Genomic DNA, 24,248 nt, shown 5'->3' on the forward strand with positions numbered 1-24,248 from the left:
CTTCACTTGATGAAACATTCTTATTCAAAATAGTCCATTAAATACTAAATGCATTGTCAGTACTTTCCAGGCACAGCTTTTTTCCTTCTAAAAACCAGATTGGGAGCTCTGTGTTGACTTACACAGAAGCTTAAAAGGAAATTTAATTTACAACTGGCCATAACCAGTTAAAATTACCACAAATGTATTTGTAACAGCCAGAAAAATTTTCCCTTTCCCCAAGATTTTAGTCCTGCCTTCACTTTGCTTCCAGCCTGTTGTTTTTGCTCCTGTCCTGCTGTACAGGTGCATAACTGTGATGGGTTGACACTGACCAGAAGCCAGTGCACCTATGAGAGTTAGCCGGATTGATGCCCACATTCTTCACCAAAAATTAATTATTGCAAAACCAGCACAATCACTATATACTGATTGCCTGTACTGTTATAGCTGCCTCTGCAACTAAGGGGAGATGACATAGTCTTACCAGGTAGGACTGGACAGAGTGAGAAACTAGGAAGATCTCTTGAGATGCCCAGTTACTCTTTTGTATTAAACTATTTTATTGTAGCACTGAAAAAAGATGGAGAAGATGTATTTCCAGTTAATGCCATGAATGTACTTCTCTTAAAGGTAATGGAATGTATTTTTTGTGGATTGGTATTGATTTTCCTCTAAACTGGAGGGAAAGACTTGTGTGAACCTGTAACATCCATGATATGTCAATGAATATCAATTGTTGAATGCTGAAAATTCATCTCTTCATTTTTTCTTTTCTCACAATGGAATTTTTTTGGATCAGTTTAATAAGTCAAGCCTCCTGATTCCACCCAATTTCCAACTGTGTGATCTGCAGTCCTCTTGTTCTTTAGTATTCAATATGTCATGCATGAAGTAGTTTTTATTTTCCCTTCAGCAATCTGTGGTACATGTAGCAACTGCCATGCTGTTGGCTGTCAAGTGCGTTTTTCCACAATTGCTTTTCCTGCTCCTCAGTTGAGCAATGATAAAATAGCAGGGAGATTTTACCAACAGAATTCTTGATAGCTGTGGAATCAGGAACTAGTAGGTGATATAATGAGACGTGATGCTTAGGAGGCAAACTTCTGTTTCACCCAGGAGAAATCTTGGATTAGAGGAAGTTGGAAGCCAGGAAAATATCAAAGAAAAATTTTGTATGTGCTTGCTCTGTATTCCCTTTCTCCTAGGCATCTGCCTGCCTTGTTTTTTTTGGTTGTTGTTTTTCTCGTTTGTTTTGGGTTTTTTTTTGTTTTGTTTTGTTTTTTGGTTTTTTGGGTTTTTTTGGGAGGAGTTGGGGTATTTTTTTGGGAAAAAAGGGATAGTGGTCTGAAATAATGTGGTCTGAGCTAATATGACTATTTTTAGGATTTGGAAGACCAGCAATTTTGTCTAAAATGGAAGTAATTAGTTGCATGAAATTGTTTTGTTCCTAGAGCATCCTGTCTTGGAGTCCAGTTCCCACTTCTGCAAGCAGCTGCATTATAATTCCTATTGATCACAAATAATAAGTTAATAAATAGCCACTTAAACTGAATACTATATAGGTAATATTGTTGGCATTATTTTAGCAGGAATTCAGCATACCACATCTTTGTCATAAAGTTTTTGATTTCTAAATGGAGCCTTTTTTTTTTTTGTTTGTTTCATCTTCTGTTTATGTTCACCTATGGCTTGGGCAGTTCTTCTTATTAATTTCTTCCCAGGTACTCCTCAGTCACTACTGGGTAAGTATGATCATTCTTAGCTCTCCAATCCCCCAGTTGTTTTCAGGGCTTGTTGTCTTTACTTGGTTCCTGATAATCCATCTCTCTCACTCTGTCTGCTAAAATCTGATTATTTTTCAAAAGAATATGACTCTGGGTATGCCTACTTCTAGTACTTTCTCTTTCACCCTGACCCAGAAGGTGTTGTAATTTGGATCAGGGAGCGTAGTGGGTGCACTAAGAAGCTTTTCTTCCCCAACCCACATGTCTGAATCCAAAAAGTGTCAACAGTCTCCTAAGAAATCAGATTATTTCATCAGTGGGTTTGCAGAACCACAAGAGATTGAAACTCTGCTAAAACATCTGTTTCCTGACAGGTTAGGTTTATTATTCTTGAAGTAAACTTCCAGAAGATGTTGTGTCCTTAACAGTAAGAATTCAACAGACTGGAGATCAGGCTGGCTGTGAAGCAGGAAAGTTAATTTTTTTTTTTTTTTTTTTGAAGGCACAGTGCAGCCACCTGTGTACTATTAGAGTGTGGAAATTAGTCATTTGTCTGGTATAGCTTTTGGTCTGACAAGTTCTGGAGGTAATAAAACAATCCTCCTTTTTGTAGATTTTTAAGTCAACTTCCCTTCTCTCTCCACCCACAAATGCCATGCACATGCCTCTCTTAACCATGCTGGGTTTTGTACTGGTGGCTGAACTTGCTAATATCAGTTTGTAGAGATTTTTTCCCCTTGTCTTACTTACAGGATGTATCTGAGGGAGGAATACAGTTCTCCTTAGTGCTTCCTTTTCTATGCATTCAAATTATAGCCCCAAACCAGGTATTATTTTTAATACTTACAGTCTTTTAATTAATGATTTTTAGTATGAAGGAACACAAAAATGACCTATTTTCATAGCTATGTTTCTTCTCCAAACCAGAGCAATCATTAAATTTGACCAGTTTGATTTTACACCCATCTGCAATCCTTTCTCTTGAAGAGAATCCCTGTTCAGAGCTATCTAGGCTACAGCTAAATGGACATTTGGTATCTAGACTGAGGATTAACATGCAGACAGCTTCTTGAATGTGTGTTCCTTTTGAAAAGAAATTTCTGTTTCTTTTCTTGCTGGTGGAGAGGAAAACAACCTTAAAACAAGTCTTGTTGGAAGAGCTAGGAAGCTCCAGTGCATCTCACACTTTCACTTTTACTTGCTGCATCCTACAGTATTGCCTTAATCAGGGGAGTGATTTGTTTCACTGTAATATGAAGTCACAACCATGATCATCAGCTGCTGAGATGAAGAGGCTGCTTCATGCCACACAGCTGTCATTATGGCCCTCCCTAGATCCGTGTTGTGGTATGATTGGTGTCAAACCTGCCACACTTACATTTGGCCACTTTATTTCCTGTGCTGTTTCTAGTGCTCTTACTGTTGTTTTTTTCTCTCCACCTCCTGCTAAAGGAAAGTGCTGATGCCTCTTCAGTCCAAGAGGCCCAGTAGTTAGACAGGGCTACATCTATTGTAGTTCAACTGTTGCTAGTCCATTAAAAAACACTCCCAGCTAATTGGCGTAAAAGTTTCTGAACCTGCTTAGGGCTTGCCACCGACATTGGATTTTTATAAGTCTTCTCATCTAGAGCAATGTTTTCCTTTTCTATCTAGTTTTTTTTTTTTTAAAGTCAAGTTCCAGTGAAGCCTGGAGGTGGCTTTGTGAGTGTACCTTTTGCCTTTGCCAAAGGCTGATGCAATGTTTGCCGTGCTGACAGTGGCTGTAGAAACTGGGACAGAGCTGAGACCCAGTGAAGTAAGGGAACAGCCTTCATAGTGATCTCCAGTGAGGCTGGAAACATCTGCTGAACTTGGCCTTGGGGAGTTTAAAGGAGAGAAATCTCTTGGGCTTGGTAACAGCAGTAAGCGCAGTTGTCAGGCCCTTTGGAATTAAATGCAAGTCTCATCTGTTGTAACAGTGTATTTTCCCTAATAATTAAGAGCTACACAAGGTGCAGCAGTACAATGCAAAGCTTGTTATACAGAGTTCTCTCTGCTGAAAGACCAGCGTGAGGAACTTGGCTCAATACTTCTGGCCAGCAGGGTGACATCAAGGGTTTAAGAGCACTGAGCATTGAATGCACATTGAAAAATACTTACCATTCGACTGTTCCTGATCATTGTAACGACATGAAGGGTTTATCTTAAAGAGCAAGGAATCCCGAAGCTCGATTTTCATGTATTTGCCTGGGTTCTGGGGTGGTTTTTTTAATGAATTACGAGAGAACATGGAGAATAAATGGGTGGCTGAGGCCCCCTGGCGTAAGCAGAGCACACTGCCTGCCTTCAGCAAACGGCCACTAAATTTCACTTTTATTAATAGTTACTTGTGGGTTTTTAACGTGACATATTTACTTTTATTTTTTAACGCAGAGGAGCAGTGTTTAGGCTACAATACCTCATGATGTACTAATTGTTCACATGCAATTGTTTCCCTACTGGAAACATGGATACTCCGTCATTTATTTTCAATGTCTTTATTTTGCAAAACTGAGTAAAAAATGAGAGAGGGGATTGTGTTTGCCACCATTATCACTAGTATTTACATTGCAGACAAAAAAAATATACAAGAAAGCTGAGGACTTTGAAGGTAAACTTTTTTTACCACATTCATATCTCTGCCCAAGAATGATGAAAGAAATGCAGCTACTAGTGTCCGATGCTATGGTGTAGTATTTAACTTGTGGGTGGGAGGTGCTAAGGATGGAGGAGCTAGATGGTTGTGGGGTTTTGTTTTGGTTTTGTGGTTACTAGCCATGAGGTTTTGGTCAAATTCCTGAGACCTTGAGAATAAATTTCAAGTACTATGACCTGAGATACAGCAGTATGGACATATATTAGAATAGAGCCTCTTTGTGCTTAAAATTTATTTTAAAAGTATATATTCACATATATAGTGTGTGTGTGTATATATATATATATATGTATATATGTATATTATATTCATATATATATTTGTATGCATAGTGCAGAGCTCTTCTAGGAAAAAGGTGAGCATCTAGAGGATAACTCCACGCAGGGTAACTTAGTCAAGGCTTTCTTCAGTATTTCTGTGTTGCACTAGTCTCAGAATTTGTTGTAAGTGTGGCTTTTGTCAAAATATAGCTATTTACTCTTCTGACAAATTTTGTCATTCCATCTGGTATGAATAGCAGCTGATGAAGTTGAATAAAGAAATTATTTTTTGTATTTAGTCAGATAGTTGGCTTGTCTCTGTCATCAGTCTGAAATACTCTTCATTTTGCAGTTGCACAAATTTTTAATAAGCAAGAGAAGGTGGTGAATATCCTCCAGAATGCTATTGTATGTTATTTTTTAACAATGAAATCCAAAAATAATCTGGATGCACAGTTAGGTCTTCATAAGTATTTATGCTTTGATTTTTGGACTTTGTATAAACCAGTGCCTGCAGAGAAAAAGTTACCAAAAAGACCTGAAATGGCTGAGGGGGAGTGGACAGAATAAGGAAGAGTAGAAAGTTAAATGGAATCTTTCTAGGTGACATGAGATCTGTGCATTTGGTTCTTATTTAGAGTGCACTTTGGAAGCCTGTTATGGGGATCTGTACAAATTCCTGATCGGTTATTGACAGAAATTCCTCTTTAAGGCTATTAATCTTTATAGGAAATGGTAACTTTCGTGAAAATATGTAGTTTTGGGTGGTAAGCTTTGTTGTTTCTTTACAAAGATGGTAAGGTTGATACTTCCAAGGTTGTAAACCAAAATGTGCTGGAAATGCAGTTTTCTGCCCTTTTTTCCCCCCTATTTTAGATTTTGAGAGGACTGAAGACCATAGGTACAATCTAGTCAGGCCTCTCTGCTGTCTTCTGAATAAGTTCTAGTTACTGAGTTTTAAAAGTTCAGGTGGACTTTTTTATGACTATCAGTAGGAGACTTAAGATCCCTTAAACTACTGATCCCTTAAACTGGTCTGGAATTGTAAATGTCTCACTTTTGTTTGGAATAGCTGTGGAGCACTACATTTTTACAGATTAAAAAGGAAAATGTTTGCTATAACATGTTGTTGGTTTGTTTGGGCTTTTTTTACAGTTCTTCAAGGATCTTACGCATAGCATATGAGGTTTTGCAAGGTTTGCAATATATGAATAAGCATGGAATGGTCCACCGAGCACTCTCTCCTTGCAATATTCTTTTGGATCGAAAGGTACAGCTACAGCAATAAATCTATGGGTTTGTTTGCTGCTAACAAGTGTCGTGCTGTGTCATAGATGGAAACTGGGCAGTCACAGTGTTTTTAATGGGGAAAAAAATTCCAGATCTGGAAAGTTGTTTTGGTTTTGTTTCTTTTTAACTACAATTTTCTCCTAATTTCTGTTCTGTCCCAAGCCAAACTTTTTCTCCCTTCTCCAAGTGGTAATCTAAGTCTACTTGTCGTCATTGTAATTAGTCACAAGACCTTCCTAGCTATTTGAATAGAAGTCTTCTTATGGCTAATTATTTGTCACTAATATTTCTTGTGTTCTGTGGTGATATGATACATGCCTTTTAAGATACCAAGATATTTTTTTCTTCATATTAAATTATTCAAATTTAAGTATCTGTCAATTCGGTTACCACAGACTGTTGAGTTGGCAGAGAGGAATACTATTTATGCTTATAAAAGTTGAGAGAATAATTAATAGTTACTGTTGTCTTCAGAGCAGTTCCTTCATCAGAACCAACAGCTAAAAAGTTTAACCTATCTGCATAACTCCTCTATTAATCCTTTTTTACTCAGTTTTGGTAGAATAACTAGATCCTCTCCTTGGAAGGCAAAGAAAGGAGAGGACAAAAATAAGAAATACCAAAAATAAAGAACACATATATTTTTATATGTTTGTAAACAGATGAAAATCATAATAATGCTCTACCCTGCAAAAGTACTCTAGGATTTTAAGATACCCCTAAAATGACAAAAAGAACAGAAGAGCACTGTGAGACAATAAACTTCTTGGCTCTCTCTCCCCTGCCCTTTGAAAACTTTTTGTTATAGCCTTCTCTGTTGCACCATCTGGAGGCTGGCTGAGTGTAATTCGAAATCCAGCAGAAATAAGGCCTCAGTTTAACTTCTTTAGCTATTTGTTTGTTGTTTTGGTGTTAGCTTTTTGTCTTCACAAATAAAAAGGAAGACCTTCTTTACCTGTTTGAAATATGTGTTGAAGTATGTTAAAGAGAGCAAGATTGTAATGATTTGATGGCAGGTCTGCAGAAGCAAGGCTGAGTAAATGGAAGAGTTGAGAGACTGTTGATCATGCTTAGGGAGTTTGAGGAGTCAAACAGGATTTTGAACAGTTTACAAACTGAAAAAATGTACAGTGTAGTATTTAACCCTTTTAATTAACTGCAAATAATATTGTAACTTAAAAAGTTCTGATGTATTCCAAACAAAGCGATTTACTTAATGCTCTTGAGAAGTAAAAGCACCTCTAGAAATATTAGAAATATTTCTAATATTATTAGAAATAAGCACCTCTTTAACTTGCAGTGCACTTCCGCATAATAGATGTGAAGAAGCATACGAAGGTGCTTTTTACAGGTTTCTGTCCTCTGACAGCTAATGCAGTTTGAAGTTATTTTAAAATTTTGTTTTTAACTTTTTTAACTTAAACACAGATTCTTCCATTGTTGGATTCTTGATGATCTTGATCATTTATTGTTCCCTTTTCAGGGACATGTGAAGTTGGCTAAATTTGGACTCTACCATATGACTGCTCAAGGTGTTGATGTTGATTTTCCTATAGGGTAAGGATGTAGCTACACAATACAAGTATACCAGAGATTTATATTTTCAGGAAATAAATTATGTTTAGAGCACCCCTTATTCAGAAGCTTCTGATAATGTCAGTGATGAGGTTGTCATCTGACTAGGTGAGATGAACAAAAAATAGAGAGTGGGTACCATGCCAGAATGTTACCATAACTCTGTGATGTTAGTCTTTATCCCCAGATTTGCCTTCAGATACTAATACTTCCCTATGACTTGGATTCCTAATTTCAAATCTAGGAAAATGCACAATTGCTATTACCCACTAATGTAGGCTTTCTGTCTCTTTATAAGTTTATGATTTGTTTTCAAGTGGTCATACTGTATTACAAACCATAGCTTTGTTGAAGTGAGTTTTTTGTCACTTTTGGGTTTTTTGAGGTGCCATTTTTTTTTTTCAAATTAAATACTGAGCTTATTCTTAAAGACGTGGCCAGAAGAAACGGATGTTTCCTTTCTGATGGTTGCAGAATTTTAGGCATTACAGTGAATTACTGACAAAAAGAAAAGTGTTATTATTTTAAAATCATCTAGTAGAAGCTAATACATGTCCTTAACACTTTTTGTTACGTTTTTTTGCAAATTCTAAAGTTATTTGATGGAAATAAACTATCAGTGGAAAAGATTACTGCAGCCATCCTGAAGTATGAGTCTAGGATACACTTACTTAATATCCCAGTGTTGATACTCAATCTGTGTTTTCCTGAAGATATGTAAATATACCACTTTGAAAGCTGAGGTTTCCTTTCATAGAACAGCAGAGCTAATGATTGGGATTTGAACTTTTATGTAGCATACAATTCGCTGGAGTGAAACTTTGCTGCGATGGGTAGATTTTGACTGAATAAAATAGGCAGTATTCTGGTTTCTCAGAATAATTTGGCATTATGTAATGAGAAGTGACACTTTTTGGACAGAAGGATAGTGCCTAATGTTGCTTCATCTTTGTAGGTACCCATCGTATCTGGCGCCTGAAGTAATTGCACAGGGAATAGGCAAACCAAGTGATCACACTCAGTGTGAGAAACCTCTGCCTTCTGGCCCTAAATCAGATCTGTGGTCTCTTGGTATAATATTATTTGAGCTTTGCATGGTATGTAAAAGAATAATTCTCTTGATTTTGACTCTGGGGGAATAGTTTCATTAACTTGACTGCTCTTGAATGTGGGGTTAATGACACCCTGCCCATCACTCAAGCCCAAATATCAGAATATGTTAGCATTCCTACCTAGACAGTACTGGTTGTTTAAGGAATAAGATGCATTTTGGTATGTAGGTTGCTTGGTATATGTCTTTAACAATGAAGGATAGTTACCTGTGGAGCCCCAAGAATTTGATTGCAAGGCAGTTCCGTTTAAGAGAAGTTCTCAGTGATACATTTTTGCTATATTGTGATGTGAAACTGTTTTTGCCTTTGTTGGGGTAAATAAGGTTTTTTTGTTCTTAAAGGTAGTTTTGATATGTCTAAAATTCACATGCACAAGCTTATTTCACTGGTTTTGTATAAAGATGGAATACAATGTTATATAAATATCTTCATGTAGTAGCTGTTTCTTTCAAATTCAAGTGTATTTTGACTTTGTTTTTCAGGGGAGAAAATTATTTCAGAGTTTGGAGATAGCAGAAAGATTGAAATTTATACTTATGTTAGGTAAGCAGCACAAAATCAATTTTTCAAATTTCCGAGCAGCTCTGTGATTAGAGCTTTACAAACTAATCATCTTAATGATGCTCAGCCCTAAAGCATTTTACCTTTGTCATCTTTCCTCTACACATTTAAATTGGTATTTGTAGCATGTTGCTTCTTTAGGGGAAGTATGGAGCTGGATGCCAGGGAAAAAAACTTGTGAAGAGCTGGCAGTATATTAGAGTTAGGGCAAACTATTAAAAAAAATAAAAGACAAGAAAATATCCTCAAGAATGATGGTCATTTTCATGGTTATTTGCTGGTTTGTGTTGCAGGAGGTTTCTGAAATGAGTTAGGAATTGATGACAGTGAAGAAAACGATCTCTACAGCACCTGTGTAGTAGTGGCCAAGCAGGGAGAAGCAGGACTCAATAGGAAGACAGAAATAAAGAGAGATGAGAAGTGTTTTAGTGAACTCGGGCTTTTGTCTCTAGTTTTACCTTCAAACTATAAAACATCACTGCACAAGTGGAATTTTAGCTTAATGTAGATGAGTCAGGAAGTGGGACTATCCTTGTGGCTTTTAAAACTTGATTTCTGGTGGTGTTTATTTATAAATCATGGGAAGGGAAAGGCATGAGTTTGCATTTTGATGCCTTAACAGTAAGTTATTATCCAGAGCAAACAGCAATACTGTTAAAATTAATTGCTGTCAGGAGAAATATATTTTTCATTCAGCAGATGGTGCTTAAGTGCTGAAATTCTGACTGTTTTGGGGATTTGGTAAGAAGGCTTCCTGAAGCATCTCCATGCACTTCAATCTGTATTCAAGTTGTTGATTTATCCACTGAAAAGCATTTCTGTCCTGACTTGGGAATTATTTGTTCAATAAACTAGTAACAAGAAGTTCTAAAATACTGCTAGTATTATCTGCAAGGAGCAGCAGAGGCAAAAATTACTTCAAAATTAATGTAGGTACCCTTAAGTTCTTCCAAGGATTAAAAAAAAAATATAAGTTGGAAGACTGTTCTACTTTATTTGTCGGAGACTGGCACTCTGGACTAGGCTTATAAATAGATATTCACTGTTGCCTTAGACTTAACATTTCTAGGCTTCTGTCTGCAAAGGTTATAATAATTTTCATTTCTTATTTTAATAATTCACGTTCAAGTGATGTGGCAGTAAAAAAACCGAAATTAAGTGCTTTTTATTTGAGTGGACATTTATCTGATATCCTGCTTAATTGGTATCACTTTATTAATAATCTTTAATTTTTTATTATTCTGTTTGTTTTTCAAAGGCTGCGTAGATGATATTGTAACTGTACTGGCTGAGGAGCATGGTTGCCTTGATATTATTAAGGTTTGTGAAACTTGTTTGCTTTCCGTGCTGTCTTACCCAGAACATTTGATTATTGCTGCATAGTATTTTGCATGTTTATTTTTTATTTCATTTGGTCACTTGTTGTACTGCAGTATGATGAAAAATTTTGAAGTCCAACCTGCATATCTAAGATGCTTTGAAATAGCCAGCTCTGCTAATATTCTTTCTTAAAACTGTCAGTCTAAATAAATGTTAATGCTCTCTGAGTAGTTTAATAAGTTATAAATTAACTTCAAAGTTTTGGTGATTTTTTTCTTCCAGAAATTAAGTCTTCTATCTGGTCCACTTTACACATTCTGATAGTGTAGGTTTATATAGTTCAGCTTTTCCTTACCTGCAAAAATGATCACTGAATTTTAGTATCTGTGTATTTTGGGACATTATATGTAAGAGTTCTGATTGTTAGCAGAAGGAGGTTCCCAGGTACTGCATTGTTTCCAGCAGGATACTAAAGAGTATCTAAATTAAAAAACAAGTAAAAGGTTGCATACATTGCAGATTTTTCAGATTTTTTTTTCCCCTTAAATCAGATGTAGGACTGGGAGGTGAGAAGAATTGCTTCCCCAGAATTTTGGTCTCACACAGCCAACCTCATGTACATAGGTGTGAAATTTTATTGCCCTCAAAGAAATATCCTGTATGTTAAAAGTTAAGTATGAGCCAAGTGACTTGCTGAATTTAGGCAATAATAAACAGACCTCCTCCATGTTTTTCTTATGTTCCAGGACCTTTCTGAAAATACCATAGCTCTACTGAAAAAATGCCTTACATTCCACCCTTCTAAGAGGCAAGTATTCAGTCCAAGGGCCTGGTAAACTCTGTGGATTACTATGAAATTAGAAGAACTGTTGTTGAACCCTTTTTTGGAATACTGACATTTGGGCTACCTATAAGAAATTCTCCATTTTGTGCTTTTCAGTGTTTTAAAGAGAAGAATTAGAAGTCTGAATTTGGGCTGTAAACAGACTAACGTGTTGTGCTGCATGAACTGAAAAACATTGGTAGACGTTTTTTGCTATTAAAATTTTGGAAATCCAATATAATTTAAAATAACTTGCTAATATTCATTTCTGGAGACCTTTTTTGCTGAAATACACAATTTTTGGGAGCACTCTGCTCTAATTTTTTTATCCTCTTTTCTTAATTTAAGGCCAACTCCAGAGGAATTGCTACATGACAGTTTGTTCAGTGAAGTATCCTCACTATATCCTCCCTTCCACAAACCTGCTGGTCTGTTCTCTTCTTCTCCAAGGTGTGCCAATTTAACACTACCTGAAGACATAAGTCAATTATGTAAAGGTAAAAGCAGGTAGTTGGATAAATGTCATTAGAGGGGGACAGAAAATAAAACGTTATTGCATTTTCTCTCCAACAGATTATTCACAGAGGCTATTACGTGATACAACACTAGTTAATGCAATAAGTTGTTTAATGGAGGAAGACATGGGCAAACATATTTTGAGGGATGTATGCAAGCCAAAGGAGTAAAATCTTAATTTTATGCTTCAACCTCAGGGGAAAAAAATTTTGTATTCAAGTCCACGCTGCAAAAGCAGTGTCATCTTTTGCCTTTAGAATTTGTACGTGTGCATGTATAAGGTCATTTTTTATCCACTTGTTTGTTATTGAATTCTGCTAGATCATAGCAGAAGAGGATTTTTGGAAGTACTGGAAAACAAAGTCTTTTTGAAGGAGGTCACTTTCTGGACTAAAAGATTAAACTTCTAAGTTTTAAACTACAGTATATTGAAAATGTTACTGCTCTTTAATCCTGATTAGTTTTTTCTTATGAACTTGGAGGTGTTTAGAAACTCTGATCTAGACAAAGATGTTTTTGCCTGACTAGAATGAGCATGCTATGTGAAGGGAAGAGAGATTATAACTACTCAGTAGGAAACACTTGTTCCTTATTTTAAGTCTTGGTGCTATGTACAAGACAGTTTTGGTTTTTTTTAAAAACACATACGAAGCGGAAGTCCACACTCAATGTACTCATGTGAGGGGTTCATGGCAAACTGCAGAAATATCTGCTTTTTTAGTGACTTCTTTCCATAAATCTCCTTATACAGCACTTGCAGAGGAAAGATCACTTTTCCTGTAACTCCACATTAAGGTTGTGACCTTTCAAACAATTTTTTTTTTCAGCAATATGTGTTTAGAATTGTAGAAAGAAATACAAACTACCTAAAAGGCAGTAATTTATTTTTGTGTAATTTCTCCCAACAGATGAAGATAATGATTATCTAGCCGAAAGATCAATTGAAGAGGTTTATTATCTCTGGTGTTTGGCTGGAGGAGACTTGGAGAAAGAACTTGTCAACAAGGAAATAATTCGATCAAAGCCACCTGTCTGCACACTTCCCAAGTAAGGATGGAGAAGCACTTTAAGGAAAGGAAGGGATGGATGGATGGATGGATGGATGGATGGATGGATGGATGGATGGATGGATGGATGGACACTAGTGATTGCAAGAGAACATACTTAGTTTAAAGTCCTTTACATGTGGAAAACACTGGAAATGGCATTAATAAAGAGAAGGAAATTGTCATTTCACCTCTTATCCAGTTTAAGGCATTATTTGAATGCCTTGTATCTGTCATCTACCTATTGCTTTCTGAAACTTGAAACGATGCTGGTGAAGTGGAAAATGCTGATGAAATGGGAGTCCCTACATTTCGCGCACTTTCCGACAGAATTAAGTTTTAGTATTAATGTCTCACTATGCTTCAGTGAGACATTTGTGCTTCAAATTTGTAATTTAATTTAGTATGTTATGTAGCAAATTATCACATTCTGAATTCACTTTCACAGAGCAGCAGTACTGAATGGAGAACCCAGTTATTCAGCAGATCAGCTAATTACTTTTTTTTCAAAATGCTTTGTTTTATGACTTAGAAGTTTGTAATAGCATTTTAGTGATTGCTGCTTTTATCTTACAGCTGCACATGTTGTAATTTTATGTAGAACACTGACATTTTAATCCTATGATCTGATTTTCATAGCATAATTATGTGCTCATATATATCAGTTTAGTGTTTCTGTGTTTAAAAAACAGAAGAAGTATGTGTACTGCCAAAATGCAATGTCTTTTTAAAGAAAAATGGTGGAAATAGATTTTAAGTGTTATTTTGGTATCAAAATTAGTGTGATATTTTTGAGGGGTTGCTAATTTCTTTGCCCATAGGTGAATGCAGGTGCTTTTAATTTATGAGGGACAAATATTTTCCACCATACTGTCTATCTTGAAGATGAGGAGTTAATTTTAAAAACGCAGTCTAAGTGACACTGAGAATGCTAGGTTAAATTCTGAAAATCAGTTTCATGTGGTCTACTTTAAAAATGTCATAATAATGGAAAATTTCTGTACATTCTGTCTTGGATGCATTTATATCCTTAGGTGGACTGCAGCAGAAAAGGTCAGACTTTCACTAGGGGCTTTTTGTCTTGATGGGAACTGCCTTTCTTATGATAATAATATTTTATTTTTGCTTTTCACAATAAATGACAGGTCTGGTCTGTGTGAGATCAGGGAATAAAAGGGGATATTAATCCCATATCTCATAACTCTTTATGTTATAGAGCAACGTTATAGAAAAACTGAAAAGGCTGTCTGAATAACTTAAAGTGATTGTACATTCCCTTGATAGTAGGTTTCATGCCATGTAGAGTCAGTAGAGTATACTTCTAAGACCTAATACTTTGTTTTAAAGAGGATACTTCTTGATGTAAGAAATTTTTTCCTAACTTTAGTCCTGTGTTACAAAGTGACCTGATTTTTTTTTTTTTTTGTTCTTGTTTTTGAAGCTTTTTATTAGAAGATGGTGAGAGCTTTGGGCAAGGACGAGATAGAAGTTCCCTCCTAGATGACACAACTGTGACTTTGTCTCTGTGCCAGCTCCGAAACGTAAGAGTGATATTGTGCGTTTCTTATGTTCTTCTCTGCAGAAAATTTCTTTTAGAGAGAATATGTAACAACAGTTCCTACTGCTGTTTCTACCAATAGAAGTGTCTCTGATTCCAAGAGAACACTTCTTAGTGTCCAAGTCAGATTCTGGTTTGTGCTATTAAATTTCTTTGCCTGAAAAAGATTAATAAATTTGAGTTATCTCCTGTCACTCCCTATCCTTTTTCTGTTACCTGCTTTGTTCCAGTGTAGTGCAAGTAGTTCTGTACCACCTGATATTCTCCACGATTGCTGCAACTGTTTGCTTAGGGAATGTCTTCTTTGTATGCTTGAATTGCTGTCTATCAATGGCTCGCATTATCCAAAAGCAAACCAATTTGTTTCAGTTTCAGCTTCTCAAAAGCTTTACTTAACATTGGATACCAGTTTTCCATTAGTTGATTATTAAGTTTTGGAATATATAGCATGAAATGGCTAATTCAGAAGATCTCATCAAAGCATTTTGCAAAAATGCTGTAAAGCAATTTTCTTCCATCTTCATTGGGAAAATCAATGTATAATAACTCATGATTTGGCTGTTGTAGTGATCAGTAACAAGATTTACTGCATGTATCATTAAAATGTTTTAATTGTTTACATGTCTTTGCTCATGTAGAGCATTATTGCTGTCAAATTGGGAAACTACGCTGCACTATTTGCAGCTTGGTTTTTAAAGCAGCAAATGCAATTCTGTCAGGTTTTTTTTTAAAAACCCTTTCCATATGGTTACAGGGGTTAGTATACACAAAAGAAGGTGACTCCTGACTGCCACCTTAATATTGGAGGTAGTGTGTCAAACAGTGTGTAAACACGTTTCGTCAGTAGGACTTTGCACTTCACACAAATGCAATGAACTGGGTTATTTTCTTCACTTGTTCAGTGGGGCTTGTGGGGCAGGAGGGAGATTAAAAATATGCAACATCTATTTTAAATATAATACATGCTGCAGCTTCTACTGGTGTTCTCACTAGAGGGCAGGTTTTTAAGGCTATTTTAAAATATTTTGATCTGTATTTTTTTATATTGCTGCCCACTTTTGTAAATGCAGCAGGAAATAATTATATACTGAAGTTTTATTTTTTGGAAGATGCTACATTGAGCCTTGCAGTGTTAGTTGAAATAAGTTTTTGAACTTGCGCAATTTTTCAAACACGTTTTATAGACCAGAGCATGTTTCTTATAAAAAGAGGAACAATACTGAATGAACAGAGAATGAACTCTTCTGTCAGCCCCAAGAGGAACAGGCTGTGTGCTGTGTGCCTTCAAGTTAAGGGCTGAACTGCAAAACAGCACTGCAGGGAACATGGCATTAAACATTAATCATGCACCATGAGATGTCTGAAAAATTCAGTCAAAAATCTATCCATGTTTGTCTGTCACCTTTGCTGAGTGTATTTCCTAAAAGGAATTCAAGTTTGCATGACTCTTGAACTGATTAGAACCATAAAAGCAAGTTGTGCAGTTGCTTTGCAGCTTCTTGGATAGGAAGTCCGTGTAGAAAAATGAGGAAACAAACAGTAACTATGTAATACAATTGATCTGTTAGTCCATGATGCATATAAACTATTTTTTGTGTGGAAATAGGTTTATGGATATCTTTAGGCAGGAGAACTTAATCAATTCCATACAGCAAAAGGTTTTAGTGTTGAAGGCTATATGCTTCATTGCTGGTGAAGGACTGAGCTAATGCTTAGGTCTCAAGGCAAGTTACTGGATTTGGCAAATGAATTGCTATTTAATAGTTTTTGTATTCCACTAAGATTTCCACTTGAATTCTGAGTAGTGTTCTGATAACCAATTATTTTTCTTCCTCTTTTCAGAGACTGAAGGATGTTGGTGGAGAAGCATTTTATCCATTGCTTGAAGATGAGTAAGTATGTGTGTGAATTTGTATATCTGTAACACACTGAATTTTTGAGTTATTAGTTTTATTTGAGTGGCACACTGCACAGTTAGACACAACTGTCTCCCAAAGGCAAAACTTACATGTCTTTCTTTGGCTCTGAAAGTCAAGAGCTGATAAGCACACTGCACTTAAGGCACTGATTGCCAAACTGAGAATCTTAGCCTCTACCCTGGAAATCAATTGTTTGTGCTGAATATTCAAAATTATCCATGTATTCTTGTTTCTGACTTCGAAATGCTTCATGCAGTATTAATTATTCTCAGTGATTTGTTTTTCTTGCTGTTCACTATTACTATCCTTTTTTTTTTTTTCAGTCAACCGGCTTTACCTCATTCCAACAGCAGCAATGAGCTCTCTGCAGCTGCTACTCTTCCTCTGATCATCCGGGAGAGGGACACAGAGTACCAGCTAAATAGAATTGTCCTGTTTGACAGGCTGTTGAAGGTATGGAGTCCTGGTGATGCTGGATAATTGGATTTGGTCTGTTAATTGGAAGATTTTGAAAGACTAAGTAATTGTACAAGGAAGCAGAGATACAAGAGACCACAGCAGGAAATGCGGGGGGGGGTGGGTGGGAAAACCCTTCAGAAGTATAAGAAGATTGAAAATGAAAGTAGAACAAATTATTCTCAGTACTGGTAAATAGATTGGTGAATAGATCTACTGATGAGTAGATTTTAAAGTTTGCACATGGAAATAGAGCTGCTGCTAATACTGGTTATTTACTGATGAAAATAATTTTACATCCTTAATTTTACAACAGATTAAGCTATTATAGGTATGAATATGCCTGTAGCATTTCTGCATTTCCAAGCAGTAAAGTACTTGAAAACGTGGCAGTGCCATGTTATGAACATGAGGTTTATACTGGGTAAAGGAATAGCAGCCCCTAATATACATATATGCAGAGAGATGGATTCCTGTTTAAGAGTGAGAGAGCTGATGCACATTATCAAGGATAAACTAGAAATGTTTAATAAAACCAAGATGGATACATAGTATGAAAAGAAAGATATGATGAAGAAAAAATTCATCGTACAAATTTGGATTAGTAGATCTATCCAGTATATACCAAAGCACATGAATGCATTTATGAGAAAGACTGGCTATTTTAACATCAAACCATAGTCCTTCATCCAGGCCTTCCAGTTAGGATTTGAATTCACTTATTGGGAAACTTGTATTCACTGTTTAGGCTTTTTTATTTGAAAATGCTATCCCAAATTTGGGATTTAAATTGTTTCAGTTACATGATAACATTTTTTGCAGTTAATCTCTTCTCTTTGAAGGCCTACCCCTACAAGAAAAACCAAATTTGGAAAGAAGCCAGGATTGACATCCCTCCCCTTCTGAGAGGCGTAACCTGGGCAGCCTTGTTGGGTGTTGAGGTAAGGACATTTGGAGAAGTTCCAGTACTGACAGGTGATGGAGTGGGTTAGGAATGGGGTTGACCAGGAAGCTGTAATGGGTTTAAAGATTTAGCAGGTAGGTTACTGGAATTTCAAACAAAATGAGTCATGAAATTGTGCAAATAAAGACGACATTCTGACAAACGTGATTCTTTTCTGTAAGGTTATTTGATTTCAGAAAGCTGAAAATGTAAACTTGACTGCCTTTAATTTCAGTTATTATTTTCAGTGGAAAATAATACCCCAGCATTTGGTAGTTGCAGTGTTTTTTTTGTTTTGATTTTTAATATTTTGACAAATGCAGTTGACAATCCTTTTGCGCCAGTGAGCAGTAGTTGGACAAAACAGGAGAAAACACATGAAATGTATTTCTCTCTCCTACCAAGCAGTGCACTTCCCAGAAAGAATGGAGAATAAATCAATCAAATACAATCCTTTTGGACAATGGAATGTCCCAGAAATTAGGGCTGCTCACAGAGTTGCTGGACTACGCAGCTTTTGCATTTACCTTGCGTGCAATCCTGCAGCAGTTGATCGTGAAGATTCTTAGAGATCACATATCCTAGGCTATTCAAGAGATTTAGCTTAGGATGTGATCTTCTGAGTATTGTGCACAATATGGGTGTTTTCGTATCCCATAACATTAAAATGAACTTACTATTCCTCCCTTGGGATTTATGCAAGGACAGGCTACTTAAGTAATCCGTATTGGCAATATCAATTAACAGGCAGATGGATTCAGTGCCTTTAGAGATGATGCTGAAAGCCACTTGCTGGTGGCTGAGGTTAACACTGTATTTAAACTGAGGGCATCTCATCACTTGAAAATGGGAAAATACAAAGTACGTAGCTTTCTGCATAAACAACTGAAAATCACTAAAGATCATGAGATCATGCTGAGGGGATCTGTAGAAAGAACTGTATGTCTTGAATTAGTAACAGAATAAAGATGGTTTTGTTAAAATTAAGCTTTCAGAATCTTCTGTTCTTCTGCTACCTAAAATTCTTAACAAAAACAGTCAACCTTGGCATATCACCATTTACACTGTCATATGCACTTACATTGGCGAAGGCATTCTAAATTCAAATATTCTTCTTCCACATTTAGGGTGCCATAGAAGCAAAATATGATGCCATTGATAAAGACACACCGATTCCAACAGACAGACAGGTAAGACATGCAGTGTTACCAAATACTGTCACTTGAAGATCTTTCCCACCTATCACTTGCCTATTATGGCACATGTGGTGAATAACAACAATATGGTTCCCCTTGCCCTCTAGCCTTACACTGTAGCAAGAATCTTGCAAAACAGTATCTGACACAAGTACTTTAACACAACTTACAGCACTTGGAAGCCAAAATCCTTTTTTACTTTATAATCACTGTTGCTGTAGCAGCAGCAGTGTAGTGAACAATATTAATGATTTGTTGTTAAAATCCTGGGTTTACCAAATGTTGTTCTGCCTGTTGGACCTTGTAGCAAATAATGCTGAGTACCTTGAGGTCCCTCTGCTTCATGGAAATGGGAGTTTGAGCAATTTGGTTGTCCAAGAAGAGAATGTTCTCAAATGTTCTCTTACCAGACGTAAAAAGATATTACAAACAACTACTGTTCCTTTTAGCTGGGTGAAGAAATATTTTCCATCAAATTACTTGCAACATTGAGAACTCTTAATTTGGTTACCTTTTAGAGCAAAGCAATTTTACCACCTAAAATGAGTCCAGGAGTAAAAAAACAGTAACTGTTGTCTGTTTTCTGCCTTTTTGAAGGGCTAGAACCCTTTAAAAACTACGAGTGCAGAAAAGGAGAAAAAAAAAATCTCTATTTTTAAACTTTGACAGGTCTGTGAGTTTCCCTGTCAGTTTTGGTTTGGGGAGTGATGGAGGAAGCAGATAATGTATGATGGTGGTCTGACCTACATATTTTGGCTGACTTCCACCTCTAGTGTTGCAAGGTTGCTGTAGTGCTGCTCCATTCATCCCAATTTCTCTTTGTATGCTTGGCTGTGGTGCAGATTGAAGTTGATATTCCTCGTTGCCATCAGTATGATGAACTGCTGTCATCACCAGAGGGTCATGCAAAGTTCAGACGTGTATTGAAGGCCTGGGTTGTTTCCCATCCTAATTTGGTGTACTGGCAAGGTGAGTTTGACTAGTTGGAAGGGGCAGATAATTGAATGTAAAGCTTTGATTGACTTTAAAAGTACCTCTTGTTTTTCACCCCCACAATATAAGCCTTTTTTTGGGTGCTTTCCTTTCTGTTTCATTTGAAGAATGAATCTGTGGGTTATTACAAATTTAGATCTAATAATGTATATTTTTTTGTAATAAAAAATTTCCCACTCTTTTTATATATTCAGACTTCATGAGTTTCAGTCACTTTATTGAAAAGAAAAAAAAGTCATTTGCTTGCTATTAAGCTGCAAGGTAATATTGTAAAAGTTACTGAGTTCTGGGACAGTAATTGGCATTTCTTGGATGCCTTGGCAGAATAATCAGTTTGGCATTCTAGCTGAACAATTTGAAATCCTTACTGTTTTCATGCATGGATTTCACAGTTGTTCTCACTATTGCTTGTGAAGGTCTGATAATGCAGTACCAGTATCTAGTGTGCAAATTTTCATTATAAGTTCATGTCTTTATTTTGTGCATTAAAATAAATGAGCTCTTTGTGCTTTTTCTTCATGGCTCTCTCTCTTTAGGTCTTGACTCTCTCTGTGCACCATTTCTGTACTTGAATTTTAACAATGAAGGTGAGTACCTTTTTCTGCAGTGAGCACAGAAAAGCACAGTCTCTCATCTGTATCTATGTGCAGACAGATGTGTGAATCCACTTAGAGATGGAAAGTTTCTGTATCTACAAAGGAATTTTAAAGCTCTTGTTGCCACAGGTCAGAAGAAATGGTTGGGATTTTGAAAACTGCATGTGGTGTACTTCTCCAAGCAGGGCTTCAAGTACTGTTTATTGCCAAGTACAATAATGATTTATAATAAAAAGCACAACTATTTATTGCCAAGTACAATAATGATATCTAATAAAAAGCACAAATAATCTCGACTAGAAGAGGGAAGAAATGCTGCCAAAGCACTTGTATTTTTCAGTGAAGCTGTAGTTCAGCCTTGTTTAAGTGGATGTATTATTTGGTGACCTAAGTGCTAAACTGTCAGACCAGCTTAGTTCAGAAAAGCTGATGGTAGTTTTAAATGCCTGAAAGTTTCAGATCAGCTTTAGATATATGACCTTTATCGTCTTGGATTTGTTCATAACAGGTATAGTCCAAGCTTTTATTGTCTTGTACTTGGCTTTCTTTGTATAAGGTCTCTGTGTGGGAAAACTAGTTTCTTAGGACAATGACTCCTTTATACCTACTGTGCATGCAATCATTTTTGTGTATAGACTGGTTAAAGTATTTATGCTTATTATCTGGTCAGTAATGAACTTTTTTAGGTGTAATTAAATTCTGCCTCTGTCATTGCATCTGTTTTTCTAATTCTTTCAGCTCTGGCATATGCCTGTATGTCTGCTTTTATTCCAAAGTATTTGTATAACTTCTTTCTGAAGGATAATTCTCATGTTATTCAAGGTGAGTCAGTCCCTTTATCTGGTGTAATTCTAAAAGCAGTAGAATTGTTTTTGGATATGTAAATACACTTGTTCAAGGGGTTGCAAAATTTAGATGCAGTTAAAATCAGTAACTGTGCAAGAAAGTTTGGAACAAAATAAGTGATTAAGGATTCAGACAGAAGAAGAAGTCCAGATGTGTACACATACAAAAGTGTTCTATGTAATATCTAAGGTAGGAGTCAGTCTGTCCTGCAAAGTTGTGAAAGCAGTAAATAGTCTTTCTAGTGTTACATTGTAAAGGTTTACCCTTCAGGTGTTCAAAGTCATGGTGTTAGAGGAGCTGTTTGGACAATAAGGAAAAATGAAGAGAAACAGTACAAACTAGGGGTTCCTCAGAAAATGCAAGTTATGGTATTCAGGAAAATGGGGATTTGAGGGGAATTTCTTATTGAGCAAATGATGTTATTCAGTACAGGACAGGAGCTGGAAAATCCTGAGGAATAATGTTCCATAGTTCAGCCTTCAACAACCTAGAGAAATTAAAACAATAGCTAGGAATGTCTATTCTAATCAAAAAGTTATTTTAAATTTCATGGAAACATGAAAAAGGAATTGTCTCCACCTAGTAAGTCACTTTGGTGCAGTCTGTGTTGGAAAGATTCGTCTTCCAGACAGTCTGTAAAAAACAAAAGAGGCTGTTTCAAAAGCCATTAGTAATTAAAAGAAACAGGTGGTAATTAATTGCAAGCAGTTTTGAATGTTTATTGAATACTGAGTATCAGCATAGCTTTCTGTCCTTGTACTTCTTTTAAAGAAATTCTTTTGTATATTTCTTGTGAAACTTGTGAGCTTTCAAGTGTCTAATTTTTTGTCTTCAAGAAAAGTAATTAAGAACTGATGAACAAAACTTATTAGATGTAGAAGCATTTGCATGTTAGATAACTGGGAGAGAGCTAATGTAGGGAGAGAATGCCAGGGTTAGGAGAGTTTATGTATGGAAGACAATGGGTAAGAGGTGTTATGAACTGAATAAAATAATAGGAAGTATTATTCCAGAGAACATGTTTGCATCCTTTTGTCTGTAAAGAAAGATTGTTTCAAGTAAAGGACTAAAGATGAAAAGAATATGTTCCTCTGGGGACAACTACTTTAGACTTCAAGATTAATAGCTTGGTAAAGACTTTTCTCAAGAGGTTATGCTGTTCCATAAAATAATACTTTTGCTCTCTAGAGTTTCCTGATGTTACTTCTAAGGAGCTTTGCAAAAATGCATATCAGGCAAAGTTAGAAATACAGGTTAGTAGGATTCTGTGAACCAAAGCAGTGTGGGCATTCCTGAGTTCCTGTTTTACATCTGTCATCATCAAGGACTCAGGGAGATTGGACCCTTTAGGGCTCTTTCAGTATTCTAATTAATCCTTTCTAGGGTTGTATGTCAAAAAACAATGTATAAATAAAGGTTGAAAGGAAGATGCTGTGTCATTTCCCTGCCTTTTTAAGGTAGAGGAAAAGGTTAAGAATGCATCATTTAACTACCCACTGCAATTTTGTGTCTTCTGTGTAGATATAAAGTATGTGGAGCCTTGCAGTGCCAGCATGTTCTGGAAACAGAGTTCCCATTCTCTGTCTGTTGCTCCCCAGGACTAGCTATCCAGACCCTAATTACTCTGTTCTTGGGAACTTGGAGGAAAAGGGATTACTATCTGTTACAAAATTGCAATGTGATTGCCTCTTCAGCTTTCTTCTAACAGAGTATGTAACAGTGTGGACAAAACTGGGAGGGGCGAACAGAGAGCACTCTGTCCTGTGTTCTGTTGTCTGATTCTCTTCCAGTTTAAAGGAAGCGTTATTTAGACAACTTAATGAAATTGTGCCCATCAACCTAATAGGCCATGTTGACAATGTAATCAATTTTATCTTTTATTGTGGGTATTTCTCCTTGCTGGTTACTAAACAGTCTTTAACTTTGCATGTCAAGCATACATCACAACCTAAGTATGTCCCAACTTAAACCATTGTTTAAAATCCAAACTGAGACGTAGTAAAGAAGAAAAATTAAATGTTTCTTCCTCTGTATTGAATGTAATTATAACAAGGAGTACAGTGGTGGTATTCACTTGCTGTTTTATTGTAGGTTTAAAATGAGTGGCTTTCCTAGAGCTCTGTTTTGAGTTAGCAGCATGTGACAGTTTGTGTTTTTGACAACAGTCTTGGATTTGTCGTTTCAGAGTACCTGACTGTGTTTTCCCAGATGATTGCATTCCATGATCCAGAGCTGAGTAACCACCTCAATGAAATAGGGTTTATTCCAGATGTGAGTGCTAAGGGTCCTTATAAGTATTATCCAAAGAAATTAAAAAATGGAAAATGAGGGAAACTGGGATAAAATGCCTTTCCAAACTGCTTCAGTAGCACTTTGACAAAAGTGAAACTTCCATATTAATAGGCCTTTCTGAATATGCTGATAAAATGGTAACGTTTTGATTGTTGTTATATGTGCTTTAGTCCTTCCTGTTCTGCTGGGATGGTAAATACAATAAAAATACTACTAGCCAGTTATTATAACTTAGATTCATCTTAAAAGGTATTTATACATTTGTTTTTGAAATATGGGTTAATATACAAAAATTAGTGTACCCATAAAGTGCTAATAGCAAAATTACTGCAGCTAATTGAATGCTGTTGATGAACACAAATGACACATTATTTTGTAAGTAGTAGAAAAAGTGTGTGATCATCAATCTTGTAGCTGTGTCAGACCTTGGAAAATGCTGAGAATTTTCTGGAGTGTGTCTCAAATATGGGACAAGTGTATAACATAGATACAAGTTTTTAGCTTCCATTGGAAAAAGAAACCTCTAAGGTGGAGGAAAATGAAAACTGAGAACAAAGCCAAAATAT

General features: G+C 36.2%; 1 protein-coding gene across 3 annotated transcripts in view; it reads left to right on the forward strand.

Annotated features, from left to right (window-relative positions):
• The window catches only part of TBCK (TBC1 domain containing kinase), an 80,845-nt gene that overhangs the window by 12,608 nt on the left and 43,989 nt on the right, over positions 1-24,248 (forward strand). Inside the window, exons 3-19 of one of the 3 annotated variants that reach the window (XM_062493797.1) lie at positions 5,796-5,910; positions 7,414-7,487; positions 8,461-8,602; positions 9,100-9,160; positions 10,437-10,498; positions 11,245-11,306; positions 11,670-11,818; positions 12,746-12,884; positions 14,325-14,424; positions 16,284-16,333; positions 16,684-16,813; positions 17,659-17,757; positions 18,887-18,949; positions 19,798-19,924; positions 20,485-20,535; positions 21,283-21,366; positions 23,576-23,661. In XM_062493797.1, the coding sequence (XP_062349781.1) occupies positions 5,796-5,910; positions 7,414-7,487; positions 8,461-8,602; positions 9,100-9,160; positions 10,437-10,498; positions 11,245-11,306; positions 11,670-11,818; positions 12,746-12,884; positions 14,325-14,424; positions 16,284-16,333; positions 16,684-16,813; positions 17,659-17,757; positions 18,887-18,949; positions 19,798-19,924; positions 20,485-20,535; positions 21,283-21,366; positions 23,576-23,661 (1,594 nt within the window). The remainder of the gene's footprint in view (positions 1-5,795; positions 5,911-7,413; positions 7,488-8,460; positions 8,603-9,099; positions 9,161-10,436; positions 10,499-11,244; positions 11,307-11,669; positions 11,819-12,745; positions 12,885-14,324; positions 14,425-16,283; positions 16,334-16,683; positions 16,814-17,658; positions 17,758-18,886; positions 18,950-19,797; positions 19,925-20,484; positions 20,536-21,282; positions 21,367-23,575; positions 23,662-24,248) is intronic. The other 2 variants (XM_062493798.1, XM_062493799.1) reach the window with 2 other exon arrangements.

This window comes from Cinclus cinclus, chromosome 5, assembly GCF_963662255.1.
Source record: "Cinclus cinclus chromosome 5, bCinCin1.1, whole genome shotgun sequence".
In the NCBI taxonomy this organism is placed as follows: Eukaryota; Metazoa; Chordata; class Aves; order Passeriformes; family Cinclidae; genus Cinclus; species Cinclus cinclus.